The sequence below is a fragment of the Clinocottus analis genome, unplaced genomic scaffold (assembly GCF_023055335.1).
Source record: "Clinocottus analis isolate CAN_PGR_092001 unplaced genomic scaffold, fCliAna1.0.p SCAF_22, whole genome shotgun sequence".
NCBI lineage: Eukaryota > Metazoa > Chordata > Actinopteri > Perciformes > Cottidae > Clinocottus > Clinocottus analis.
In genome coordinates this window covers 522,644-550,579 of record NW_027175954.1, presented here as the reverse complement: position 1 = coordinate 550,579, position 27,936 = coordinate 522,644, and the positions used below count along the sequence as shown (strand labels likewise).

Below are 27,936 nucleotides of genomic sequence, written 5' to 3'. Positions count from 1 at the left end.
TATATATATATATATATATATATATTGTATATATATATATATATATATATATATATATATATTGTATATATATATATATATTGTATATATATATATATATATATATATATATATATATATATATATATATAGTCAAAAGTACTACATTTCCCTCTAAAATGCATGGAGTAAAAGTATGAGTAGCATAAAAATGGGAATAAGTTAAGTACCTCAAAGATGTTAAGAAGTTACTTTCTGAGGATTATTAATATTTTTAACAAAAGCCACAACCCTCGTGCACAAGCACACGTCAGCTCTGCTGCTGCGGCCACGTCGACGCGCTTCTTCTCGGGGGCGCGAGGAACGAGTTAATTAATATTGGCTCTTGTTTGGTCGAGTTAATGAAGGAGTGAATTATGCACCTCTGGGACGCACCGCCTCCCCGATCGGTTTAAATTATCCCCCGCGCCCCCCCGCTCCCAACATTGTCCTCCAATTTCCCCACTCTGATCCTGCACTGATGGGGTCCCTGTCACCGACCAGACACACACCCACATACACACACACACACACACACACACACACACACACACACACACACACACACACACACACACAGAGAGAGAGACCCAGGCTACCCCTGCCGTCTCCATCTGTCTGTCTTTGTCCTGCTCGGGTGTGTTTTACTTCTTTGTCTCCAGCACATTTATTGACGCCTTCTTCTTCTTTTTTTCCCCCTTTCTTTTTTTTTTTATTCAACGCTTCTGTTCGACCTCGCATCAGCAGCTCAGGGTGGCAAATAACTTCCATCCCATTAACTCGTTTGAGAGGGCAGGCTAGTCAAACAAAGCTTGTCCGCAATATGATCCTGATCCAAACATACACACACGAGCACACACACACGAGCACACACACACACACAGTCCTGTGGGTCAGAGAGGGGGAACGAAAAAAAAAGATCCATATTATTTGCATTAAAAGCCTCGCACCGTGAAATTCATGTATAATTACAAAGCAGGGTGCTGTGTGTGTTATGCAGATCAGGGACATGTGTGCATGTGCGTGTGCGTGTGTATGTGCGTGTGTGTGTGTGGAGTGATTGGCTCAGATTGGTTATTCTGTGATATGCTAACACGGAATGTATGGTGACAGATTGCAATTATCCCGTTATTGTAATTGTCAAAGTCAATTCACTGCAGGCTGCATGACCGAAAAAGAAGAAGAAGAAGAAGAAGAAGAAGAAGAAGAAGAAGAAGAAGAAAAAGAAGAAGAAGACTTGGGATTCACACATGATTTAGAATTAGTCTGTTTGACCCTTTATCATGTATATTTTAAAACAAGTCTCTGCTTGAACAAACTTCACGAGGGTTGTTTGTTTATTAACTGTGTGAAAAGTGACGGTTTCATAGTTTACATGTTGTTTAATTCAGGATTGAATAAAAGTAATACTTTGAGTTTACGTGTCGTCCTCGTGTGAAGTGTCCTGTAATAATAATATCTGTGTCATTGGGTCCAGACTCAGCGTCTCACTCACTGTTTCCTTGGCTCTTCCGCGTGGACCTGCAGCGCCCCCGTGTGGTGAACAAGCAGCACAGCAGCTAATGGGCCTGTCAGGGCCTCTGTGAACAACAACGTCATATTAATATGAATGACATCAAAAATAATAATACTTGTAGCCATAATTATAAGAAAGGTATTAATAAAAATAATTACAATAATAAAACTTGTTATTACAACACTAATAATTCTAACAATAATGACAAAAAACAATTATATATAACAATTATATTGATATCATTAATATTAACAACAATGATAATAATAATAATGCTATCTACACAGCTCCTGTTAAAACCAAGTTACAAAGAACATATAAATCATCATATAAAACCAGGATATAATCATTTAAACATAATATCATCAAACAAAAGCAGCTGACTTCAGTATTACATATATTTCTATGCTCTCGTCATCACCATCATTACATGTAAATTAAAATATTAAGAGCTGCATTGACTTGACAAGTAAATAACAGTTTGTGTTCTATTATATAAAGCAACTTCCATATATTATGCAGACTAAATCCAGAATACTGAGACTAAATCCAGAATACTACCTCCTAGTTTTCCTGACAGGTGTCTGAGCAGCGAGTTGGCTTATTTTAGCCCAAACACAGGAAATGTGAAACATTCGTAACCAAAATCTGGCTACCATCACCTCTAAAACTCAAACAATTGATATCTCGTTTAGTTCAAATCGATGATTTACTGTTCATAAAAGTAGGTCAACATTTTTTGGGAAAAAGGAGGTTTGTGCGCTCCTGTTTTTTTTAAGCAACCGGTTAGCTTAGCTTTGCTAAATTACTCTAAACCGCGCAGGAAACAGCTAGCTAGCTAGCGTATTGGTTCTGTTCACGCGCATAGAGCTCAGTCAACAGCATGTCATATCCCGTTTGTTGAATTAAAACACAAATTAAAGGGTAAGAAAATACAAAAAAAACCGCAACATTTCAGGATTTTTAGTGGGTTATTTATGCGAGTGAGCTCAAGCTATGAGCGGTTGCCATGCAACCAGCAAAGTTACGGCGCCAGGAGAAAGCCGGCCACTAAAATATCTTGTTTTGTCTCTCGGTTTTTGTTCAAACAACACAATATGTACATTGTTCTGGAGTTTTAGAGGCGATGTCATTTTAATTTCCTTGTCAAATGGGAAGAAGGAAGGCAAGTAACCAAAACGAGTGGCGCAACTGCTCACGTACTCCGTGACGTCATACCGGAGCACACCTGCATCTACTTCTCCTTAATTAACGAGGCCTCGTTCAAACACACACACACACACACACACACACTCACTCACTCACTGCGGACGTGTCGTCGTGATGGCTGAATATCGCAGGGTTCAGTTGACCACGCTGTCCCCGGGTCAGGGACCTTCGTTCCCGGGTCGAGCATCGCCGTCCTCCGCAGGGGAACCGGACTCGGGCCTAAAGCCCTCCTCCTCCGGAGACCCGCGGCCGGAAGTCGACGGTCCGGACCCCGGCACGGTCCGACTGGAGCTCGCGCTGTTCGAGGCCGATGAGAGCAGCTGTCCCGAGTTCAACTACACGCAGCTGGTGGACAATAAGGTGGCTTTCTTCTTTTTTTTATTTCTTCTTTCTCTTTTAATCCAGACTTTTACTTAGAAAAACCCGAGTTCACTGATGGATTTAACGACCTGCACTTTTATTTTTAATATTATAGCTTCCACTGAATCAATCCACACGGAACCTGTGTGTCAACACCTTTTTAAGTAAACCAACAAAAACAAACATTAAAGGACTCGTGACTGGACTTTTAGCAATAAACTGAACAAAGCATATTTTTTAATTCATTTTCATTTGCAAACAATTGCTGGTTACAACTATAAACATTTTAAAAAAAACACGTACAGTTTTATTTATGTACATTTTGGATCAATATCATGATTGATAATAATAAATACTTTCAGTTAGGACATTTTAAGATTCTTGTGTTTGTCATTGTTTGACTATTTACTGAGTGATTCTCACTCACTTTAAATGTCATATGCTGTTTTATTGTTTTTTTTCAAACTTCTAAAATAAACAGAGGGAAAAACTGAAGTTTAAATGCATTCAATTCATTTTTAAAGTTGGCTGCAAGACAATTTAAAGTTGAACCTCATCTTAATGTGGTCTAAGATGAATCCTTGTTGGTGCAAACCTTCAAAATTGATGCTTTGTCTGTGTATAATAAGCTAAATGTGCGACTTTAGTTCATGTAAAATGCCTGATTGGTTTTTAGCTCAACGGTACGAAAGAAAAAGTCCCACTAAACATATTTAAAGACGAAGAATTGAAGGAGACCGATGAGGTCGCTGCCATTTCAAGAAAGTTGGAAAAAATATATGTGAGTATGTTTTGGTTTTCTTGCAAACCCACATTATTGGTAAACAAGTCAAATGGAGACTGGGGTCCTTTTTTTTTGAAGCTGTGAAGTTGGTTTGAATTGGACGACTGCAGTAAACTGAAATCAGAATGGTGTAATTTACTAATATTTTGCATCCTCTTGTTGCAGGGCGGTAAACCGAAGGAGGAGAAGAAAAAGGAGGACCGCATTCAGGACTTGATTGATATCGGATTCGGTTATGATGACGAGGATTCTTTCATTGACAACTCCGAGGCTGTGAGTCGCACATTTGAAACCGCCACACTATATATTTTAAATCCACGCGTTTTAAAACCTGAAGAGTTTTGATAGATCTTTTTTGTTTTTACTTTAGTTTTTAGGGCTTAAGGCTCAGAAATGTTGTTGCTCCGTTCATGTTTGCCTTCAGCTTTGTTCCCAATTTGGACTTTTTTTTATTTTTAAGAGGTCCATCAATCTGTCTCGACCTCTTCTGTGTCTTGAACTGTAACTGTACTTCTGGCTGATTCCTGTAGTACGACGAGTTTGTGCCAGCCTCACTCACGACCATATTCGGTGGATTCTATGTAAATTCGGGCGTGCTGCACTTCCGCCAGGTTTCTGACGCCGAGGGCCTCGCCACAGACGAGGAACCACTCGAGTCGCCAAAAGTAAGAGATAAATTGGAAATAAAACAACAAAAATACGGGTTGAAATGGATGTTTTTGTTTCGGGGGAACAGATTAAGAAGGCTCATAAGTGTGGCTGTTTGTTTTAAACGCATTTAAACATGACCTCTTTAGAAACACAAAGTCAATGGAGGACAAGATGAGCCAAAGAAGAAGCGCTGCAGGGAAGTTGGCGCGATCATCACAAATGTGGAGTCCAGGTGAGGCTTAAGTTATTTCCACTCCCAGTTTGACTCTTGTGTAGGAGACTATCTCCTGTACGCGTAACACGTCTCATATTGCAGCACTTTGTCTGAAAATGGATCGGACGCCGAGATGATGGTGAGGAGGAAGAAAAGAAAGTCTGCCGGCCCTTTGAGCGTCACCAGCATGCTGAAGAAGTTTCAGAAGGAGAAGGAGCGACGGAAGATGGCGACAACCAATCGGAAGAATGCGACAACCAGTCGGAAGAATGCTGCCGTCCCGGGGATCGTCCCCATCCCGCTGTGTCCGGCGGACGCAGGTGGCGGCGGGTCAGGACTGACCGACCCGCTCCTCAGTCTAATCGGCTCCACCAATGACCACGCTCTCATCCAGGCGGCCAACGCGGTGGATTTCGACATCGACTTGGACTCCTTGTTGGACGTCACCGAACAGACTTCGTCGCCGACGGTGGCGCCGCGGCCAGCGACCGAGGCGCAGCTTTTCGGGTCCAAGGCGGACGATCTGCCGGAGCCCGATGCCGGACCTCGAGACCGACCTCCGAGTGCGGAGAAGGACGCGAGGCCGAAGCCTCATTCGGAGCAAATCCAGCCGCCGCCGCAAAGTGGCTCCTCGACTCATCCGTGTGTCCCGCTGCCGGAGGGACTTCCCCCGCGGCTGGAAGACAGCATCCGAAAACTCATGGCGGTAAGATGGGTTGTGTTGCGTATGCTGAAGCCAAAATGCGTGCGTGCGTGCGTGCGTGCTGACGGATCAATTGTAAATGGACAAGTGCGTGATGATGTGCGTTCCTATTTCAGGTCGTCAAGACGTCGGAGGGCGAGTCGAAGCTCAAGTTCTTCACTCCGGAAATCAACTCGGTTCTGCTCGAGTGAGTCGCTGGCGAGGCAAATACTCAAGATCTGTTTTTGTCCAGAATCCAGTTAAACATTGTTGCTGCTCAGACTGATCCAGGTTCAAAGGCCAAGATTTCTGCTGCTCGTGTGCATCGTATACCTTCTTGTCTTTGTATTTTTTAGCCACGCTAGCGATGTGGCTGCTTTGATAGAAATACCCATTGGCCCACTTTTGGTCTCGACTGCCCATATCATGACTACTCTCTCCCTGGGGATGAATACACACTTTCCCCCTCCCTCTTCAAGATTAGCTGCTAGCTATCAGGATGTAGCCGTCAAAGAGGTACTGGCGTTCATGTAGACTCTTCAATCCAGACTCTACAATCCTTCACGCCACAATCAAAACGCTTATTTCTCCTCTCGTCTGTAGAGCTAGATTGATTTTTTTTGGGTGTGTTGGAGATATCTGTCGTAGAGTCTTCTCTCCACTAGGACTAGGTGTCACTCGTCTTGTGGTGGCCAAAAGAAACATCGACAGAAATAGTGAAAACTGAAGATAGTGCTGACAAATCCGACCATCTAGGTTTTAAAAATTCTGGCTGTGACTCGTGTGTGCGTGCTGTACAGTAGCTGTCAAACAGTTTCAACTCTCTCCGTCTCTTGATCCCAGTATCGAGCTGCAGTGTCGGGAGCAGGGCGTCCAGCTGCGCTCCAAGGTTTACACGCACCTCTCGTCCTTCCTGCCCTGCAGCCGAGAGACGCTCCTCAAACGCGTGAAGAAACTGTTCCTCGCCCACAGGGTGAGCTGGTTACAGAAGTCGCAGGCTGTTCGGGGTTGTTTTTTTTGTTTTTTTTCTCGTTTTGTTTGTTTTTGTGTCCTCATGTGACTCTCTTCTTGACTATTTGACGCTGACCGGAGGAGCCACCCGACGTGGACGACCCCATGCAGAAGCTGAAGGAGGCCATCGGCAGAGCCATGCCCGAGCAGATCGCACGTTTCAACGAAGAATGCCGAGTATATGAGCAGGTCAAGGCTTCAAAGTAAGTTCATTTACATTTTATCTGTGCTGTCAGGTTTGATAGTGGTTCATAATCCGATGCAGTGCATATGTGCCTCTTCTCAAATACTCATTGGAGATGTCTATCTTGGTCTTTCTATCATCTTGGATTCTCCTTATCTCCATGTCAGGGCAACTGAGGAGGAGAAAGAAGGCAAGCAGAAGGTGAATGTTGTCCCCGAGGACAATCCAGAGGAGAAATGTGGGAGGAGAGGCGGAGGAGGTCCGAGGAAGTCGTTCAAATGGAACGAAGAGATCAGGTCTGCTATGATTAAGATCATTTGATATGTTAGTTAAAGGAATACTTCGCCCACAAAATGTCAATTACTCATCGCGTGTATCGTACTCCTCTGACAGATGGTCTTACACTTTAACTGATTTTAAAATGTGTTTTATTCCCTACAAAAAATTAACTTCCTTACTAAAAAAAACAACGTAAGAGCTTGTTCCTCCTCTAAATTCCGAATTGACCGTTCAAAACTTATTTTTTTAGCCGTTAAACGGCGCACTCTGTCTTCCGGTTTAACCATATTTTTCACCTTCAAAATAAAAGCACCTTACAACAAAACATGAAACCAAATATATTTTTCTCATAGCAGACCAAAACAACAATTGATTGGCAAACAGTTTCTAACGTTGGCACACATTGAGTTACTTAGAAAACATACTGAATGAAAGCCGCGTTAACGACAAAACGATGTCAAGACATCGCTTAACAAAGTCACTTCCGAATAGGTTCACGTGATCACTTTTCCCGCGTTACAGGCGGTGCTTGTGCGAGGTGTTAAAGGTGAGAATGGAGAGGTATGAACAGAAAGGGAGTCCAGAGATGGAGATGGAGCTCCACGTGAAGACCTTGTTGGAGAACGAGGTCCAACCGCTGTGGCCGAAGGGGTGGATGCAATGCAGGTACGCGCCCCTGGTGCCCGGCTGTTTCACACTTTAAAAAAAAAAGTAATTATTTACGCGATTGTACGTGCGGACTCATCCTTACTCTGCTTTTTTTTGCTTCAGGGTGCTGATAAGGGAGAGCAGGAAAATGTTGAACCTCTTTACGTCATTACCGTGAGTGCGAAGAGGAGTTGAGCTCCACCTACAGTTATTTTTCACAGCCATTGCCTGGCTGTTATTACTCCTTTCAACCTTGACGAGGCATCGCAGACCACATCTTTGCACTCTTACGTTTCACAATAAAAGCCCTAGTTGTTCATACTTCCTACTCGTGAATGATTACTTTGACTACATGCAAATGAATTGAGATCAGCAGTTAAGGGTTAAAAGCTTCCACAGATGTTATGAGAAGTAAATTAGTTCGAGATGCAAATCCCCTTAATGTCTCGCGTGTGTTCTCAGCCTAAAGCCGGCCCGGTCCGAGAGGAGGCAGCCGTCTCTCGGGGGCCCTCTCGGCTGCAGCGTCCCCGGGGGGCCTCCCCCACTGAAAGAGCTCCCCCAAGAGGCCGACGACGTCATCATCGTGAGCTCCAATGTCAGCTCCAGCGGCTCTACGGCGCTCAGCACTCGGAAGGAAGCCGCCGCCGCCTCGCATAAGGCCGAGGAGGAGGAGGCGGCGGTGGACGCCGGCTCCTCGACGCCCGCGGAGGCGAACAGACCGCCGGTCAAAGCCACGCCCGCCCCGACCCGCTCGCTCCTGGACCTCCTCGCCGATCAGGCGCTGGCTCGGGACCAACCTCACTCGCTCTCCCAGGAGCTCCTGGCGGCGGCCGTCGCCAAATACAAACGTTCGGTCCGGCACTGGAGCTTTGGGTCGGACACCAAAAGTCCTCCTCTTCCTCCTCCTCCTCCTCAGTCCAGCCCGGTGGGCTTCCCCCTGACCGGGCTCGGCCACGGGGCTTTGCCGCAGCTGCTGCAGGTGGCGGACTTCGCCAGGCACATGGACGCCAGCCACGTGCAGATCATCTCCGACGACGATGACGTCGCTCTACAGTGACGGTGCAGAGTCACACGCGGTGAGTTTTATTTTATCTACGTTTGGGTGAACTTACAGTTACTCTCTTTTGAAGTTGGCAGAATGTTGAAAAGGGTTCTCTGTTGATTTAGTATTTTATTATCAACAGAAGGTGCCACATGAATCCATAAAAAGTGATGCAGTAGTTCAAGCTAAGACTTATTGTTCCCTGCTTGCATTAAATGTGGTTGAAAACTCAGGAAATCTGGATTAAAATCTTTTTTTTGGTCAAACTATTTCCAATATATTATACAATTTTCGAATAAAAGCATGAATATGACTCGCGGCTAAATTACCATCAGTCTTTATTTATTTTAAGATCATATGTGAGGGTTATATATTATATATAAGATGTATGTTTTATTCTATTGTGTGTTTTATTTTTTTCCATTTGTTGTCTGTAAAGTGTTGGGCTCTTCTCTGACAACAAATTTCCCCTTGGGGATTAATAAAGTATCCATCTATTTATTTATCTATCGATGATTCAGTGCAATAAAAGTAAAGGATGTGTTTTTTGTTGCCAAAGTGCAACGCAAAGTTGTAGTTTTGTAGACTTTAATTGTACATAATGAGTCTTGTATGCATTTTGTCTTTTTGTTTCAAAGGAGCAGTTTCCTTTGGCAGCGGACGCATGACGGGATTCCAACAACCGGGAGTTAAAATACCAAAGAAATACCGACTAAAGTCTAATATTAATCTGTCACGTTGTGGTCCTTTGTTTGGATGAGCACATCGTCTGAGAAAAGGTGTCGCCTCGCTCGTCATGTTTCTGATCAAACTGAGTAAGAAACATCTCAGGGATCAAATGAGATAACGAAGCTTTCACCGACTTGTAAATGATTTACTTTGAATTAATAAATATTGAGCGCTTACATGTTGTGTTGTTTCGAGCCTAAAGTTTTAGTGTCGATGCAGAACACGACGCATATGCAGCACCTATTCACATGCTGGTATTGTGTTTAATTACTTCACTAATTTTATCTTTTTCATGTGCAATCTCAATATCCTATACAATATTTCTCCAACCTTTTTTGTCTTTCCACCAGAAACCTTAAGCGCTCTCTTGTGAGTAATCTTTTACATTTTCCAGGATCTCAACCTGGAAGACCTCTTGGACTCGTCAGGAGCAACAATCAGGAAGCTTCATGACTGCGACTCCACTTTGCTGTTTCTTTATACTGCAGAAGAATGAACATATGTACACGGGACAGAGACGGAAACATTGTTTGGCAAATGGTGCAGACAGTCCATAAACATCCTCTCAAAAAAAATAAAAAGGGGAGGCCGACCTGTATATAGTTGTTGATTATTACATTGTTCACGATTTGTGTTTTCTTTCTTTCTTTCTTTGGAAGATATGAAAGTTACAAAGAGGCCACTTTATTCAGCTATACTGTAAAAAACAATAATGTACCTATGCAGAAGCTCTCAAAGAGAACTATCTGCTTCTAACGTGACCTGAGACGTCAAAACAAAGCCATTTGAACAAATGAAGACACACAAAAAGACGAGTCTTCCTCCCCTCTTCTGACAAATGTTTCTCTAGACAGGAGCGGCTCATCCAGACGTCGTGGAAAGAAGAATAGTCACGTTGACTTCCTTGAGCTTTTCACAGCCAGTTAATCATCTGAACCAGCAGGACGGCCAACAGGAAATGTCCATTACTGCCATTTGTCGTTCCTAGACGGAGGAAGAGACGAATTTAATTCCAAAAAATACAAGAATTCAGTGGAAAAACAAACATTTATTGTGAATTCCGGAAGGAAGATAAGTTTAAACATTTGTAATTGGACCTCCGATAAAAGAACAATGGGACTTTTGTACACGCACCGCTGCCGGGAAGGACCTCCACCTCCACTGTGAAGTTCTTCTGTCCGAGGAGTCCCTCTGCCCAGACTGTGTATTTCCCAGCATCCTTTGCGCTCGAGCGCGTGGGCAGGGCGACCGCCCGTCCGTCCCTGAACCACACGACCAGCGGCCGGGGGTTTCCTCTCACCTCGCAGCTGAGACGCTCGCCCTCTCTCACCCGCAGCTTCAGAGGACACTCGAGCTGTGGACCGACTGAGAGAAGAGTCAGGATGAGGGAGAGTGTTTTTACAGAAGGACATGTGGGTTAGCTAATGGTAGCGGTGCGTTGTAGGTAGCTAATGGTAGCGGTGCGTTGTAGGTAGCTAATGGTAGCGGTGCGTTGTAGGTAGCTAATGGTAGCGGTGCGTTGTAGGTAGCTAATGGTAGCGGTGCGTTGTAGGTAGCTAATGGTAGCGGTGCGTTGTAGGTAGCTAATGGTAGCGGTGCGTTGTAGGTAGCTAATGGTAGCGGTGCGTTGTAGGTAGCTAATGGTAGCTGTGCGTTGTAGGTAGCTATGCGTTATAGATAGCTGTTGGTAGCTGTGCGTTATAGGCAGCTATTGGCAGCTACACGAGAGAAATAAGAGTTGATATAGTTTTGATTCTGTCGTGAGTACTTTCACACAGTGTGAATATTACACATTGAGTTTTTGCATGAAAAAACCCCCGCAAAAACAGAAACTTTTGCCGGATTACTGCACATATACTTGCTGTGTGTGTGTGTAGGGTGTTGTGTGTCCAAACCAAGATGGCAAACGTTGTTACTCCTTTCGATCTTGACTAGGCATTGCAGACCAGAGTTTCCGTTCTGACCTTTCACAATAAAAGCCCTTTAGCAGCGACGAGGAGAAGTCGGTCTTTGCAAAAAGGAAACTCAATAAAATAGCTTAAACTATACAACAATTCGTGTCATACTCTGCCAGACGCTGATCTGAGTCAATAGGATCGCGGTTAATTGTTTAGTTTTTTGCATTTTCATGTTTTTTCGTCACACCCTCCGTGTCTATCGAGGCCTTTAGAGGTAAAGACGACGCAAACTCACAGAGAACGGTGTCAGTGATGGTTTGTGACGTCACCACTGGAGGGCGCTGCGGTCCGTCAGGTCCCAGTTCCAGCTTGGCTTCACACCAGTACTGGACTCCATCGTCTTCTTTGCTCGGGGTGATGTTTAGAGAGAAGGTCTCGCTCACTGGTTTCACAGATTTGTTGTCGGACCGCAGCTGACCCAGCGCTGTCCGACCTCTGTAGAAGGTCACGGTGAGGTTTTCAACAGGAGCCACTTCCTGCACCGCGCAGCGCAGAGTGTACCGCTGACCCTCGAGCATCGGCCCAGTGTGGTCACCAAAGCTGATGGACACGTTATCTGGAGGCTCTGTGGAGGAGACGGATTAACATATTAACCCCGCAAGAGGAAAAAAAAGGTTATTTTCCTAAACGTGAACGCATAAGACTCACTGTAGACTCTCAGAGGAAGGTCAATGTGGCATTGGCCGGCCTGGTCAGAGAGCGCGAAGCACTTGGGCTCATCGCTCCAGTCAGTCATGCTGTCGACGCGCCAGACCAGAAACCGATCCATGGAGACTTCAGGAACTGCCTGTAGTTTAAAAAAGATCACAAATCACAGAGCTACTAGGATTCTGTCCAATAATATAATGTTATATATTTTTTATGTGATCCACGCCATGAAGAACAAGTAATTATGATTAGAGTTACTATAGTTATGGCCACCTTCAATAAGAAGCGCCCACCTTGAATAAGACACACCCATCTACAATAAGACACACCTACTTACAATAAGACATGCCTACCTTCAATAAGACATGCCCACCTTGAATAAGACACACCCTTCTACAATAAGACACACCTACCTTCAATAAGACACGCCTACTTAAAATAAGACACACCCTCCTTCAATAAGACATGCCTGCTTAAAATAAGACACACCTGCCTTCAATAAGACACACACATCTACAATAAGACACACCTACTTACAAGAAGACACACCTGCCTTCAATAAGACACGCCTACTTAAAATAAGACACACCCTCCTTCAATAGCACACACCAGACAACATTCATTCTCTTACCAGAGAGACAATCCAACCGATGGCAGAAAAGTCCGTACTCGAGATGGAGCAGTTCGCTGTGAATGGATCCCCGAACCTGTGACGGGAGAGTTTACGTTTAGCTGGGACAGAAGTACACGGAAACGGGGTAAAAGTACACAGAAACGGGGTAACATGTTGAACACTCCCTTGTTTCATAAGTTGTCTCATTACTTTAGCACAAACCCTCTGCGTGAATCTCCTCCACCAAGTGAAGGAAAGAGAAATAATCCTCGGCGTACCTGACCACCAGAGAGGAGGGAGACGTCGTCAGAGGGCAGTCGACTTCTCGCGTCGTCTCCGAGTTGGGCGGAGACGGGAGGACCGGCGGAGGCCGAGAGGGAGGAAAGACTTGCACTGGAAGAGGTAGAGCGGGCGTGAACGTGGAAACGGGGGATGAGGTAGCTGAGGTCACGGGAGAGGTCAGGGAGAGGAGGAAAAGACACAATAAGTCACTTTGTGAACACACATCTCTGAAAGACGCCCTGCTGGAGTGGAGGAGAAGCACCACAGCGAAGAAGAGACACTAACGACAGGAGAAGTGTTTTTCCTCAAGAAAAATACACATTTCACAATCTTTAATGTTGTATAATTAAAATACATTAGATCTGATCGACTATAATATATATATATATATATATATATATATATATATATATATATATATATATATAGTATTACTGTTTTTTCTTTCTTGAACCTATGTGTGTATATTAATGTGTGTATGAGTGCATATATATGTGTGTGTGTATATATAATATGTCTATATAATATATCTATATCTATATTGTGTATATGTGTGTACATATATATATATATATATATATATATATATACACACACACATATACACAGTATATATATACATATATATATATATATATATATGTATATATACTGTGTATATGTGTGTATATATATATATATATTTATATATATATATACACACGCACAAACATATATGTACATGTGTCTGTGTGTGTGTTTCTGTGTGTGTGTGTGTGTGTGTGTGTGTATATATATATATATATATATATATATATATATATATATATATATATATATATATATATATATATATATATATATATATATATATGTATATATATATATATGTATATATATATATATATATATATGTGTGTGTGTGTGTGTGTGTGTGTGTGTGTCTGTTTCAGTGTCTGTCACATTAATCCATCCTCTTTAGGAGGAGCTGCTTCACTTCCTGGTGTCTGTATGAACACAACACAACACAACACGGGTCAGTTGGACTTTGCCATCCCGTGAAATAATCCTCATCTGAGCTGATCTCTTGTGGATCCATTGTGTTTGGTAGCGCGCTGAATACACCCAGTGTGTTCCTCTGAGGAAGGAAGGACACCCTGCCCAAGTCAAAGAACTCGCTCCTCATTTCTATGACCATTGTTCCCCCGAATCCTGAGCTTGTTCTGCCGCCTATCAGATGACCTCACTCTCAGTGGGCGTCGCCGTGCCGGCTGTCAAAAATGTATTAGTCGTGTTTCCCACATGCCAGTCTGCAAAAATGTAGTCTGCCAATGTCGTCCAGTCAGTGATGGGAGAAGCACTGGGACCCTTCACTTTGTGTTAAAGTGTCAGTACCACAATGTGGAAACCTGCATTCAAAGGGTTGTGAAAGGTTTGGTAGCAGAACTCATAGTCGTAGTCATTGTGCTGTCAGAGGGTTATTTAACCTTTTGGAAACGCAAAAATTGAACCGAACGACACAGTTTTTTGACTGAATCGTCCTAATCTTTCCAAAAATGTGTTTAATTGGTTGTCATTAAGACCCTGAACCATACAAGTCGGGGACCGCTTCAGGAGGCATTTTTGGGGAATCTGGCTCATATCATGCGGATGTTTATAGATACGATTAAAATATCTTTTTTAAATGTTTTTTTTTTTGCAGATATACATTTTTTCCCCAAGACTTTGCTGAACAAATACATACAATAAACAGTGTTGGAATAATTTGGGCTTCCTACGATGACTCACACACAGAAAAAGAGATCAACGGGTTAAAATGTGGGATTGTTATTATGATTCACGCATTAACGTTCAACCAGTATTTAAATATTCTGTATTAATCTACGAATCTACTTCATGGGGAAGAGGGGAAATTATATCCGAAAGTGCATTCAATTGTACGAGATATATTTAATTTTGTTCAACCAGCAAAGTACAAATACATACAAGCATATGTACTTAATAACGTTGCACCATATTGACGTATACTTTACACATACTACAGATTAAATGGCTCCTTTGCCCCCAAACTCAACACCAGTGTTTTTGGTTAAAAGAGAGAAACAGAAGACCTGTTTGTTACTGTTTCCACATCGTATTGTCGCACCTGTCGAGCTGTCGTTTCACTCACCTGAGCCGAGCAGGCAGCACAGCAGGAGCTCGATTGGCCGTCCGGATGCACACATCCTTCATCGGGGGGGATCCCTGGCTCTGAATATCTGAATGGAGTCTCTCTGTGTGTGCGTGTGTGTGTGTGTGTGTGTGTGTGTGTGTGTGTGTGTGTGATGCTGGCAGCGACACGGCCGGAGACTTCTGAGGAAAACACGGGGAACTTCAGGTTTTTATGGCAGTGTGGGGTGTGTGCATGTGGGGGTGTGTGCATGTGGGGAAGGTGAGGGGAGGGTGTGGGGGGGCTGATCATCAGGCAATAGCTTTGCTTCAGCCTCTGAAACACAGCATGGGCGTTTCTCTGTTAGTAAATCAAGAGAGGAAGGAAGGGAGGGTCAAGAATAATGCAGTGCACTGAGGGCACAAGTGTGTGTGTGTCCTATGTTTTCTTATGTGAAAAAGTTACTTAGCAGTGGATGAAAAAGTACTTAAAGTACCAATAAGTACAGTATGTGTACGCCTCTGGAAGGCCGGCAGTAACGTTTCGGGGTCTTCAAGTTCGGGGCGTTTAGCAGCTGAAGCGGTGGTTCTCAAACCCCACCAGAGGGGGGCGCCTCTTACCGCCCCCCTCTGGTGGGGCGCCGGGGTATTGCAAGGTGGGGCGCAAGTGGGGAAATGCAAAAAAATAATAATTTCAAGACCTTTATTGAGAACTTCACATATTACAAAAGTACAAAGTACACAGACATACAACGTCATGAATAAAATATTTGGCAAAAAAAGGCCTGTACTTTCGTGAAAACGTTGCGTCTCTCAACACAGAATACTGATCTAAGCTCAACATTGAGCATCAATTGAGAGTCGCAAATGTAACAAATGTAGAAGGAAAGCAGCTCATTGCAGCTACTTATACTGATAAAACCTGATGGCTCACACAAAGCTGCACTACTTTTGATTTGTTTTTCACAGATTACACGTTATTGTTATTATCTTGAAAAGATATTCAGTGCAAAACAGGTTAATTGCACCCTCAATAAGCCATTTTTCCGCCTAATATTAGTTATTTTTTGCACAGATCAAACTTTATTTGCATTGATGGAGCAATACTGTTCACTTGAAAGTGATTTAAATTTTCTTCATTGGATTATTTGAAAAGGCACGGTGGAGGACTCACAAAAAGTTGCGTATTTCTCTGCATGTCTGATGTGTTTACGGCTTCACCGCTTCATGGATGTGTAGACAAGCCATATAAGGTGGTGTATGAATATTATATTGCAGGACTTAAGGGGCAGTAAATCCTCTCTCCGTCCAACCTCTGCCCCCGTCTGTTAAATTTCCACCGTGACGTGTATTCAATTCACGCCCATTTTTCTGTGCTGTCGGAAATCTTCCCGTCAGACTTCAAGGATGTTTCCAGCTAATAAGTATCGATAAAGGTTCAGGTGCGCTTCAGTTTCGGTCTGGTGTCGGACCGTTTTGGGCTTCGGTGAAACGTTTTGACTCATTTGAGCACCGATACACCGACGTCAGGTAGGTGCTCCGTGATTTACAGTATATTCCTGTTATTTAACTGTAAGGCAGATAGAGCGGTGAGAAAGATGTGCTTCTGTAGGACTCTATCTGGATATTAGAATTTTTTGCTTTTATGAATTTGCGAATATAAAATATTTTAATGTACAGTAAAAAAAAAAAACGTGTATTTCCAAAAAAAGGAAACCTTTATTGGTCTAGCCTGACGAGGAAAATTTTAGTCATTGTTTTAACTATTAAGATCAATAAAAGTGTAAAATAAATAGACATTTAATAGATGTCAGGATGTTTGTAGGGGTGTTAAGCTTTATTATGAGGATTTATTGATGCACTCTGGCACATAATTTACATTAAAAAAAACATGTTTTTTTTTATCATTTAAACATATAAACATTTACATTAAAAACTGTTGATAACTTTCCAGATTAATTAAGAATTTTAATGTTAAAATGATTAGTTGTTAATAATTAGTGTTACGGATAATTATTAGTCATTTAATATATTTATGAAGAAAATTGACTTCAAAGTCAGTTCAAAAGACATGAGTATTATAATTCCACAATCTTCCAATATTCAAACAGCTATAGAAACAAATCCTTAAATGTGTAAAGTAAAATTCCAATAGCAGAGACTGTATTGGAATTTTACTTCACAAATTTAAGGATCTGTCTTTATAGTTGTTTGAATATTGTAAAATTAGTAATATATGTATGTTTTTTGAGCAGACTTTGATGTCAATTTTCTCCAAAACTGTAGAGTAATATCTCATGAGCATAGCAGGGGTCCGCCTGAACAAGACTGAATTGAAATGTTAATTTACAAGTTTAAGGATCTGCTTTTATAGCTATTTGAATATTGTTCAATCATGTATTTCATTATTTCATTTAAACTGACTTTGAATTCAATTTTCTCCAAAACTGTACAGTAATATCTGAAGGCCATGGACATAGCAGGGGTCAGTCTGAACAAGACTGCATTGGAATTTTAATTTACAAGTTCAAGAATATGCCGTTTGAATATGAATATCATCATTTCATTTGAGCTTGGCTTCTATGTGCTGTGTACCTTTTTTATTGTCTTCTATTCTGAAGTTTTGTTACGGCAGTCAGTGCCTTTCGGGTTGCGCTTTTATTTTGATGGGACAAACACCGGAAGTTGGATGTGATAAACGGGACGAATTAGTAGTAAGTAGTAGAAGTAGTAATTAAAAGACTGCGGATATGTTCGTTTTAGCACATGGTCGATGCGGGCACAAGGTTAGTATCTGTTCCAAGTTCATTTTTCAGGACATACTGTTTTAAATTGTTACGGTTTCTGTTTGTGTCAGTGATCAAGCTAACCAACTGCTATTTCCGGGGTTTTTCTTTTTAGTTCTTACGGTGAGTTCAATAAACATTACTGAACCATAAGTTAATGACTACAGACCATAATTCAGCCGGGGATGCTACAGTCGGTGCTACGGTGAGTCCTTTTTTTTATTATCAAAGTCTTTATCTGATGATTCTTCTGCTTCTGCTGCTTCGCTGTTTGAGCACTTTGTCAAATCAACCGTGAAAGTTACAGGAGAAGTTTTGCTAAAAACAACGTTATAACAAGGACTGTGGTGTCTTCTTTTAATGTGATTGTTTTTATATTTTTTTATGTAAATCATTCTCTTCATATCTTGTCGTCGGTCCCGTTTCTTCCCTTTTGTTTCTAAATATAAATATCAGATCCTGATTATGTAACGTCGTAAAGCATTTCCGGAAATGACTTTCTCCTTAAGCAGCCGTTATGAAGAGTTTATAAACCGAGTCTAAAAGCTTTATTAATGTTAGTGAATGATTTAATAATAACTAAACGTTGTGGTAAATCTTCATCTCTTCAAAGTGTCTCTGCTGTTTGTACACGACGTGTAAACAGTTGTTTAATGTACACAAAATATAACCCGGTGAATCCGGTTATTGCTTCTTTGAAAATGGGATCAAGTTGCATGATGGGAAATGTAGGATCCAGTGGGTTTTAGAGCTTAAGGGACTAAAAGTCAGGATATCAGTTTTGAATGTTCAAAAAGTATTTTTTTCAAGGATTGTGCCATTAAACAATAATACGGGATCCCTCACTCAGAACACGTTTTTCTATTATAATAAACACTTTTAATATAGAATCGGTGGTGGAATGTAACAACTTACGAAAAGCACTGTACGTTCCACATCCAGCCGACCCAAATGTTCTTCTTATTAATGTGCATATACCTGATCTGTATCAATATCATTACATGATTTGTGTAATAAGCTGCAGCCCCAGTATATTATTATTCGTCTTCTTATAAAGGCAAATTAATGTCATAAATTGAGAGCGCGAATTAGCTCCACGCAAGCACGCAAATCAAATAGTTGCACGCGTAATTTACTTAGGTGAGCGCTTTTACATCACTCTCGAGCAAAATCCCTGCTCTAGCGCGAGCCAAAGTCCCTCTCACGAGTTTTTAACCTGCTTGCTCTCGAAGTTTTAAACCGCTCACGCGTGTCCGTTGCTTGCTTGATTTTCTTTTTGACAGTAAGTGGGCGGACCCAGTCACCATCGTATCTCACAGCAGACTCATTTTCGCTCTCTATTCATGACATTAATTTGCCTTTATATTTCCTCATCTAACTTTTATCGACAAAGCAAATACAAGTATTGTCAGATTATTCCTTTCACATTGAACGCTCAACTTATTTCCCCTCATCTGCCTGCACAGTGAGCAGACATGTCGGTTCCACTACGGCTGCTTAGGACTCTGGATGATTTGAACCAAGAAGAATTTAAAAGGTTTCAGTGGTGGCTGACGAATGGCGTCTTGGACAGCTTCAAAACGATTCCCCGTTCCCGACTGGAGGACGCGGACCGAATGGAAACCGTGGATATGATGACACGGATCTACGGCAAAGAAATGGCTGTGAATGTCACCGTTGAAATTCTGAGGAATATTGGCAACAATAACGCTGCAGCGATGCTGCAAAACAAATACACAGGTGGATGTTTCTTTAATACGTTGACAAGTCAAAGTAAGCAAAATCAGATACTTTACCTTTTTCTCACATTATTCTCTGCATCTTTATGTTTTCATCAGCAGGGGGAACAGCTGCAGGCTCCACATCTCCTACAGAACCTACTGCTGCTGCTGCCGCTGATATTGCTGCTGCTGTTGCTGCTTTTTTTGCTCCTGCAGCACCTCCTCCTGCTGCTCCTGTAGCACCTCCTGCTGCTGCTCCTGCTCCTGCAGCACCTCCTGCTCCTGTCACAATGACGGCTCAGCAAGAAGGTGTGCTCATCTCCCCGACAGTCACAGGATGCACCGTTGAGGCTGTGAATATAACCATGAACAATAATACAACCAGCAATACACTCATGAAACACGTCAAGAACAATAAATGTTCATACATATTCTGTTTTATAATTATTTTAATTTGTTGTCATTATTGCCATCGTTGACATGTACTGGAGTTCCCCACGTCCAATTGGCCCTTTTGCTTTTAAGCCCCGCCCCCTGCTTCTTCATGGAGCCCACACTGTCACCCACTGCTGTGGGTCGGGAATGAGGTTTAAAATATTAATCTGTAATTGTCCTGAGACATGTGTGACTCCTCTTCCTGGTGGGATAAAAACTATGAAAATTAATAAAACATTACAATTTTAAAAAAAGAGAAGTGAAGCAGGTGTTTTGTAGAAATGGGGAGGAAATAAAAGTCTACTTTTTATGTGTTATATTTTGTTTCTTTATTTCTGCAATTTTGTACCTGAATTAAAGCTCAATTTTTTTTTACTAAAAATAAAATATTGATGAGATTATGAGATTCAAGACTATTGCGTTGTGTTTTGTTCGTCCAGATATAAAAATACACTCTAATGTAGTGTTTTCCTGGTGTTAACATTATACAATATGTCTGATACTATTTGACTTTTAGAGTGAAATGACGTACATTTCATGTCAACAGATTTGATGAATCTCTTCTGAGAAGTTCAAACGTGGATCTGTTGCTCTGTGTCTTTACTTCTAAAAGAATCAAACTCAAGACACTTTCTACTCTCTCACCACATTCTGTGGCCGTGTCTTCTACCGAACACTTTACGAAGTACACTGCAATACAGTGCACTATAACACAGTGCACTAGCATATGCAGTGCAGTGTGTCGCTGATAAGCGCTGTATCAAGTGGAACACTTACGTTAACCAATTGGCGGAAGTGACGGACGGAAATCTGTTCGCGGCACCCGCGAAAATTAAGCCGGAAGTGACGTCCACAAATCCACAAACTAAAACTGACAAAATGAACGCACTTCTTACCCTATTTTTGTCCCTTGTATTCCCCTTTCTCCAACCTATGTGGAAACTGCGACACCTCCACAATCGCGGCAGGAGGATACAAATAAATTAATAAAAAGCTGGCGAAATGGCTCCTCCTCTTCCGTTACGTGGCCAAGATGGCGTCCGTTCAGTGCGAGTAGTGGCCATCGCGTTACACTACATTTTTAGACCGTTTGCAGTGCGCCATCCGGGTACTTTCAGTGCACTGAATTCTGCTGGTTTTGTCAGTGTGGCGCACTAAGCACTGAAAGTAAGTGCTCGAAGTGCGCATAGCAACTCCCGCCATTCCGCTTGTCTCCTCCAGGTGTGAGTCTGCGGGCTGTCGGTGCCACGGTGAGTCCTTTTGGTATCAAAGTCTTCATCTTCTGCTTCTTCTGCTGCTTCGCTGTTTGAGCACTTTGTCAAATCAACCGTGAAAGTTACAGGAGAAGTTTAGCTAAAAACAACGTTATAACGAGGACTGTGGTGTCTTCTTTTAATAGTTATTGTTTTCATATTTATTCATGTAAATCATTCTCTTCATGTCTTGTCGTCGGTCCCGTTTCTTCCCTTTTGTTTCTAAATACAAGTATCAGATCCTGATTGTGTCCAATTAACGTCGTGAAGGATTTCCGAAAATGACTTTCTATTTAAGCAGCTGTTATGAAGAGTTTATAAACCGAGTCTAAAAGCTTTATTAATGTTAGTGAATGATTTAATAATAACTAAACGTTGTGGTAAATCTTCATCTCTTCAAAGTGTCTCTGCTGTTTGTACACGACGTGTAAACAGTTGTTTAATGTACACAAAATGTAACCTGATGAATCCGGTTATTGCTTCTTTGAAGATGGGATCAAGTTGCATGATGGGAAATGTAGGATCCAGTGTGTTTTGGAGCTTAAGGGACTAAAAGTCAGGATATCAGTTTTGAATGTTAAAAATGTGTTGTTGTTTTTTAAGGATTGTGCCAATAAACAATAATACAGGATTCCTCACACAGAACACGTTTTTCTTTTTTAATGAAAACTTGTACTGTAGAACATCATATAAAAGCTGTTTAAACAGCACTAAAGGAAGATAAAAAGGTTATTAAATGTCATGGGTTGAGTTTTTGTTCCTGTTTTATTTTATAGTCTTGTGTCCCCTGCGTCTCTGCACTTCCTCTTCTGGTGATTGTCTAGTGATTGTCTGTCTACCTGGTTCCTGATTGTGTGTTCCCTGCACCTGTGCTGCCCTCATTGTGTCCACTTGTTGCTCGTTAACCTCCCTCTTGGATTTAAACCCCATTTGTCTCCTGTCTCCTTGTCGGTTCGTACTGTGCTTTCCTCCGTGGTGTGTGTCATCGTCCTGTGTTTTCAGTTGCCCTGTCAAGTTGTACTTGATTCCGTTTTTGTTGCCTTTTGCTTCTTTGGACCCGGGGCCTGTCTCACGAAGCTGGATTTCGGCTTAGCGAGGTAACTTCTGGATTAACTCTGGGTTTAGCGGGGTCTGTTGCCCCGGTAAATTACGCTGAACGCCTAACCTGCTCCGGAGCAGGTTAAGTTCCCGGATAAGATCTCAGCGGGGATAAAAGACGCCTCCTGACCAATCATTGTCCTGGAAACATGACCTGCCCATTTCTATCGAGGAAGGCGCACGGATATTTAGAGCAGAGCTCCGCAGAGAGCGCGTGTTTCGTGATCGGCAAAATCATCCATCATACATGAGGCCTGGAAGATATTATAATAAACTCACTGACCGCTTTGAACTATGTTCTTGTATTTCGTTTTAACTTCCTCCCATGTTCTTTTAGCGCCACTGAGGTTGCAACTGAAATGGGGTTAAATTGTTAAAACGAAAAGGTAATAAAATATAAGAACATACATTTGAGACAGTGATTTAATATTATAATTTCAGTCATTTCCGCATTAACAGAATCGCTGTTTTTTTTTTTTTTTTTTTGCCACGATACCTTGCGGCTTCTGGCTGCTGCAGTGTTGCTTTTTGCTTGTATTCTTTATATTTTTCATACATTCTTAAGATCGTAATTTGCTCCTTCGTTGTAAAATACGTTGCTCTCGGCTCCTTCATGGTGCACGATTGGTCTAACTGAGTTAACTCCGCCCCTTTTATGTGCACGAGCACAGATCTAGATGACATCTGGTTAAGTGCAGCTGGATAACTGAGGGAAACCCCGGATATGTTAACCCAGCTTCGTGAGACAGGCCCCTGGGCTGTGCTCGAGCCGGTCCTTGTTTTGCAACACATCCCGTGACAATTAAATACCGGGACTTATTTAGATTTATAATTGTAAATGAATTTAAAACATCTGCTGGTTGCTTTTTTATAATATATAAAATATTTATTGGTTCAACCTGACGAGGAAAAGGTGTTTTAGTTGTCGTTTAAACTATCAAGATCGATAAAAGTGTAAAATAAATAGACATTTAAAATATGTCAGGATGTTTGGGGCTTGGTGTGGGCGTCTAGGGGCATCAAGCTTTATTATGAGGATTTAATAATGTAATATTTAATAATTGTACTTTTTATACTATAACATTTATGCAATATCTTACTTTTCAGAATAATAATGCAAAATGTAATGAGCTAATAAATAAAGACATTAATCACAGAGTAAAGTAAATATTATGAACTGTCGCTCAGTAGGCGACTGGTCCATTGGAGCACCTCTAGGTGATTCAAAGACATCACTAAATAAACGTTCCACATCCGGCCGACCCAAATGTTCTTCTTATTAAGGTGCATATTTCCCCTCATCCGCCTGCACAGAGAGCAGACATGGCGGTTCCACGACGGCTGCCGCTTGATACTCTGGAGGATTTGAGCCCAGATGACTTTGAAACGTTTAAATGTGAGCTGGAGAATGGCGTCTTGGACAGCTGCATACCGTTTCCCGGGTCCGGCCTGGAGAAGGCGAACCAAAGTGTCACCGTGGATGTGATGAAAAGGTGCACCGGCGAAGAAATGGCTGTGAATGTCACCGTTAAAAAAATGAAGGAGATGGTCAACAGTGACGCTGCGGAGAAGCTGAAGAAGAAATACACAGGTGGGTGTTTCTTAAATACGTTTAAAAAAAAAGTCAAAGTAAGCAAAACCCTATGCTTTACCTATTTTCTCACATTATTCTCTGCATCTCTATGTTTTCATCGGCAGCAGGGAACACAGCTGCAGCCTCCACATCTGCTGCTGCGCCTCCTGCTGCTGCTGCTGCACCTCCTGCTGTCACGATGATGGCTCAGACAGAAGGTGTGGTCATCGCCCCGACAGTCACAGGTGGCACCCTTGTGACATTGAACATAAACTTCAGTAATCCATGAGCTCATGAAACACGTAGAGATTAAGATCAGGGCATACATATTCTGTTTTTTTTTTTTTTAAATTTTTGATGTGTTTTAATGTGCTTGAAAAAAATAACGACCGGCTCCTTCTAATCGATGAAAACCCGAGAGACAAACACAGAGTGAAGACGTTGAAGTGATATTGCTGGAATAACGTGTTGATGAGCTAAATATCTGCAGGCGCTTGTCATCTCCACCTGGTGTCAGCAGGTGGCGCCACACTGACGTGAAAACCGGTCCGTGTGCTTCTGTGTCTGTAAACCTTCAGAGAGATCAGGACAGAAGGTCTCAACAAGTTGCCGGAAGAGACCTGAAAATGAATCAAACCTTTTTTTGTAGGTGGTGGGGTGTTGTGCTTTTTTTTAAATTTTGGGGAAGTTATGTGAAACATGTAGAAGATGTAATTAATCAAATGAATGCAGCTGAATATGGGGAAAGGAATGATGCAAAACTGAATTTGTGCCATTTTCTTCTTTTTTTATGCCTTATAATTGCAGTCTGGCTTTGTTTACTCCCTGCTGTAAATTATTCCACTGCTGACAAAAGCCGTGTTTGTGACGTAACACTGAGTATTTAGTGCATTCTCACTATAAAATGAGGTTTTTGTGCACGAGGGAAATGTGCTAAATCAGCAGGAATTTCTTGCGACGTGTCATTTTACTGCACATACGACACTGCCTCACAATGCATTGCGCCTGGGAGCCTTGTGACCAGCTGTCGGTAAGGTAAAAGGCCAGATTATTACTATTATTATTATTATTATTATGGATACGAATTAACTAAATATTAGTTTCTTTAAATGTTTTTAAAAGTGTTTAAACATGTTTTGTAAAAATGGGGAGGTAATAAAAGTTTACTTTTTATGTGGTATTTTGTTTCTTTGTTTCTACTCTCTCACCACATTCTGTGTGTTTTTCACAACTTCCGGTTGAAACCGGAACTAAAGCAACTCCCGCCATTCCGCTTGTCTCCTCCAGGTGTGAGTCTGCGGGCTGTCGGTGCCACGGTGAGTCCTTTTGGTATCAAAGTCTTCATCTTCTGCTTCTTCTGCTGCTTCGCTGTTTGAGCACTTTGTCAAATCAACCGTGAAAGTTACAGGAGAAGTTTAGCTAAAAACAACGTTATAACAAGGACTGTGGTGTCTTCTTTTAATAGTGATTGTTTTCATATTTATTCATGTAAATCATTCTCTTCATGTCTTGTCGTCGGTCCCGTTTCTTCCCTTTTGTTTCTAAATACAAGTATCAGATCCTGATTGTGTCCAATTAACGTCGTGAAGGATTTCCGAAAATGACTTTCGCTTTAAGCAGCCGTTATGAAGAGTTTATAAACCGAGTCTAAAAGCTTTATTAATGTTACTTAATGATTTAATAATAACTAAACGTTGTGGTAAATGTGTCTTCATCTCTTCAAAGTGTCTCTGCTGTTTGTACACGACGTGTAAACAGTTGTTTAATGTACACAAACTATAACCCCGATGAATCCGGTTATTGCTTCTTTGAAAATGGGATCAAGTTGCATGATGGGAAATGTAGGATCCAGTGTGTTTTGGAGCTTAAGGGACTAAAAGTCCGGATATCAGTATCTAAGATGTCCTTTTTTTCATATATATATATATATATATATATATATATATATATATATATATATATATATATATATATATATATATATATAATTATTAATTTTGATGTGAAAATGAGTAGTTGTTAATAATTAGTATTAAGGATAACTATTAGTTATTTAATTTATGTGAACAGTGGAATGTGCAATTTACTAAAGTACTGTACTAAAGTGCGATTTTGAAGTACTGTACATGTATTTTTTTATGTTATACTACTCCACTACATCTCAGGTGTTAATATTCTACTTTTTACCCTAAAAAATTCATGCAATATCAGCCAGAGAGGGCAAACAGGCTGTTGCTAGGTAAACTTTAGCTTTGAACACACTTACTCAAAGGAGATAAACTTGTGTCCCTTCATGATTGATTGATTTAACTTGTGACTTAATTGCGGCTAAACTTATTTCCCCTCATCTGCCTGCACAGTGAGCAGACATGGCGGTTCCACTGCTGGTTGAAACTCTGGACGATTTGCTCAAAAAGGACTTAAAAAGGTTTAAGTGGTGGCTGGAGAACGGCGTCTTGGACAGCTGCAAGCCAATTCCCCGCTCCTGCCTGGAGGACGCGGAGCAAGAGGACGTCGTGTCAGAGATGACAAAGAACTACGGCGAAGAAATGGCTGTGAACGTTGCTGTTGAAATACTGAAGAAGATGCGCAACAATAACGCTGCAGAGAAGCTGAAGAACAAATACGCAGGTGGATGTTTCTTAAATATGTTGACAAGTCAACGTAAGCAAAATCAGATACTTTAACTTTTTTCTCACATTATTCTTTGCATCTCTATGTTTTCATCAGCAGTGGCGGGGACAGCTGCAGCACCTCCTGCTGCTGCTGCTGCTGCAGCTGCTGCTGCTGCAGCACCTCCTGCAGCACCTCCTCCTGTCACAATGATGGCTCAGCAAGAAGGTGTGCTCATCGCCCCGACTGTCACAGGTGGCTCCATCGGGACATTGAATATAAACTTCAGTAAACCATGAGCTCATGAAACGCATCAAGATCAAGATAAGGACATACATATTCTGGTGCTTTTAAAAATGTTTTTTTTTTTTTTACTATTGCTGTAATTGACATGTACCGTAATTACCTAACGTCCAATTGGCCCTTTTGCTTTTAAGCCCCTCCCCCTGCTTCTTCTCCATCAAGTTCTCAGAGCACTCCCTGGATAAAAAAGTGATTTTTAAGAGAAAGCCACACTGCTCGTCTCCCTACTCTACGGATGACCTAATCCTGGACATTGATGTGACACCAGACCCGGCAGAACATCCGCTTTTAGACCTTCAGGGCATCCATTATCTGAACCGCTTATCCTCATTAGGGTCGCGGGAGCCAATCCCAGCTGTCAAGGGGTGAAGGCAGGGTACACCCTGGACAAGTCACCAGTTCATCACAGGGCAGACAACCATTCACGCTCACACCTACGGGCATTTTAGAGTCCAATTAACCTCCGCAGGACGTCTTTGGACTGTGGGAGGAAGCCGGAGAACCTGGAGAGAACCCACGCTGCCACGGGGAGAACATGCAAACTCCAGACCAGTATCCGAACCACAGACCCTCTTGCTGTGAGGCGTCAGTGCTTGCCACTACACCACCGTGCAGCCTTCAGGACTTTTTTTTATAATTGTTCGTTTTAAAATGTGTTAAAACACAAGCAGCCTGTAATTATACCAACATGTTGTATGTTCCTTGTATGTGTACATAAACGATTCTTATTCTGATGTGTTTACAGATATTTGTTTGTTTGTGTGTTTTATTCAGTCAATCATTATAATAGAATACAATATTATTATTATATATAATGTATAAAAAAGAGATCTAAAACTGAATAGGTAGAAGCAAAACATGCTTATTTTTTTCCATTGATGCATAGTCAATATATGAGTTTCTTTTGTTTTTTGAAGATAATTTTTTTGCGGATCTGGAGAAGTGAAGCCAATGTAGAAATGCTTTAAACTGTAATTATTTCTAACAGCCAGCAGGGGGCAGCAAAGCTCTTCTGGTTGTATAGAAGTCTGCAGAAACTGAATCGCTAGTTTTAAATCAATACGCATGTTTTTCATTTAGGAAATTATGGTCCCATTAAGATTATAAAATTCACCATGAAGCAATGGATGCTTTAGGGATTCTGTTAAATGAAGCACATTTAAGATGTTTTTTTATTTATGTCAAATTCCACTTTTCCA

At 41.7% G+C, this 27,936-nt stretch overlaps 3 protein-coding genes and 1 long non-coding RNA gene across 5 annotated transcripts; 2 read left to right on the top strand and 2 right to left on the bottom strand.

Annotated features, from left to right (window-relative positions):
* Positions 1–170: 170 nt before the first annotated feature.
* On the bottom strand, positions 171–3,108 carry LOC137792914 (uncharacterized). The gene is made up of 3 exons (XR_011078169.1): positions 2,840–3,108; positions 1,514–1,598; positions 171–904 (listed from the first exon to the last, which is right to left on the bottom strand). It is a non-coding gene; the product is annotated as an uncharacterized lncRNA (long non-coding RNA).
* On the top strand, positions 2,523–8,613 carry LOC137792912 (ubinuclein-1-like). The gene is made up of 13 exons (XM_068588719.1): positions 2,523–3,103; positions 3,780–3,884; positions 4,053–4,160; positions 4,418–4,552; positions 4,685–4,770; positions 4,855–5,458; positions 5,572–5,642; positions 6,278–6,407; positions 6,527–6,648; positions 6,797–6,925; positions 7,431–7,574; positions 7,680–7,730; positions 8,019–8,613. Exons 1-13 carry the CDS (start codon positions 2,858–2,860, stop codon positions 8,611–8,613), a joined length of 2,526 nt encoding a protein of 841 aa, XP_068444820.1. The 5' UTR covers positions 2,523–2,857.
* A 734-nt stretch (positions 8,614–9,347) lies between these two features.
* On the bottom strand, positions 9,348–15,119 carry LOC137792906 (intercellular adhesion molecule 1-like). 2 transcript variants are annotated; one of them, XM_068588710.1, is made up of 7 exons: positions 14,983–15,119; positions 12,825–12,992; positions 12,565–12,640; positions 11,934–12,072; positions 11,521–11,850; positions 10,462–10,692; positions 9,348–10,311 (listed from the first exon to the last, which is right to left on the bottom strand). In XM_068588710.1, the coding sequence occupies exons 1-7, from the start codon at positions 15,030–15,032 to the stop codon at positions 10,241–10,243; spliced, it is 1,065 nt and encodes a 354-aa protein (XP_068444811.1). In that variant the 5' UTR covers positions 15,033–15,119; the 3' UTR covers positions 9,348–10,240. The 2 variants fall into 2 exon arrangements, with proteins under 2 accessions (XP_068444811.1, XP_068444812.1); XM_068588711.1 differs by having other exon boundaries at positions 12,825–12,939; positions 14,978–15,111.
* A 2,514-nt stretch (positions 15,120–17,633) lies between these two features.
* On the top strand, positions 17,634–27,581 carry LOC137793310 (uncharacterized). Its single transcript, XM_068589402.1, has 9 exons — positions 17,634–17,741; positions 17,857–17,946; positions 19,208–19,481; positions 19,580–19,936; positions 21,119–21,147; positions 24,400–24,416; positions 25,109–25,137; positions 26,189–26,452; positions 26,552–27,581. Exons 3-9 carry the CDS (start codon positions 19,217–19,219, stop codon positions 26,731–26,733), a joined length of 1,143 nt encoding a protein of 380 aa, XP_068445503.1. The 5' UTR covers positions 17,634–17,741; positions 17,857–17,946; positions 19,208–19,216; the 3' UTR covers positions 26,734–27,581.
* The last annotated feature ends 355 nt before the right edge of the window (positions 27,582–27,936 follow it).

Excerpts from the sequence above, each read along its gene's own strand:
- LOC137792912 (XM_068588719.1), top strand. The coding sequence starts at position 2,858 with ATGGCTGAATATCGCAGGGTTCAGTTGACCACGCTGTCCCCGGGTCAG. Across the intron at positions 5,459-5,571 it reads GCATCCGAAAACTCATGGCG|GTCGTCAAGACGTCGGAGGG; the intron begins GTAAGATGGGTT and ends TTCCTATTTCAG. Across the intron at positions 6,408-6,526 it reads AACTGTTCCTCGCCCACAGG|GAGCCACCCGACGTGGACGA; the intron begins GTGAGCTGGTTA and ends CGCTGACCGGAG.
- LOC137792906 (XM_068588710.1), bottom strand. The coding sequence starts at position 15,032 with ATGTGTGCATCCGGACGGCCAATCGAGCTCCTGCTGTGCTGCCTGCTC. Across the intron at positions 12,993-14,982 it reads CTGCTGTGCTGCCTGCTCGG|CTCAGCTACCTCATCCCCCG; the intron begins CTCAGGTGAGTG and ends CTCTCCCGTGAC. Across the intron at positions 12,641-12,824 it reads CCCTCCTCTCTGGTGGTCAG|GTTCGGGGATCCATTCACAG; the intron begins GTACGCCGAGGA and ends CTCCCGTCACAG.
- LOC137793310 (XM_068589402.1), top strand. The coding sequence starts at position 19,217 with ATGTCGGTTCCACTACGGCTGCTTAGGACTCTGGATGATTTGAACCAA. Across the intron at positions 19,482-19,579 it reads GCTGCAAAACAAATACACAG|CAGGGGGAACAGCTGCAGGC; the intron begins GTGGATGTTTCT and ends TGTTTTCATCAG. Across the intron at positions 26,453-26,551 it reads GCTGAAGAACAAATACGCAG|CAGTGGCGGGGACAGCTGCA; the intron begins GTGGATGTTTCT and ends TGTTTTCATCAG.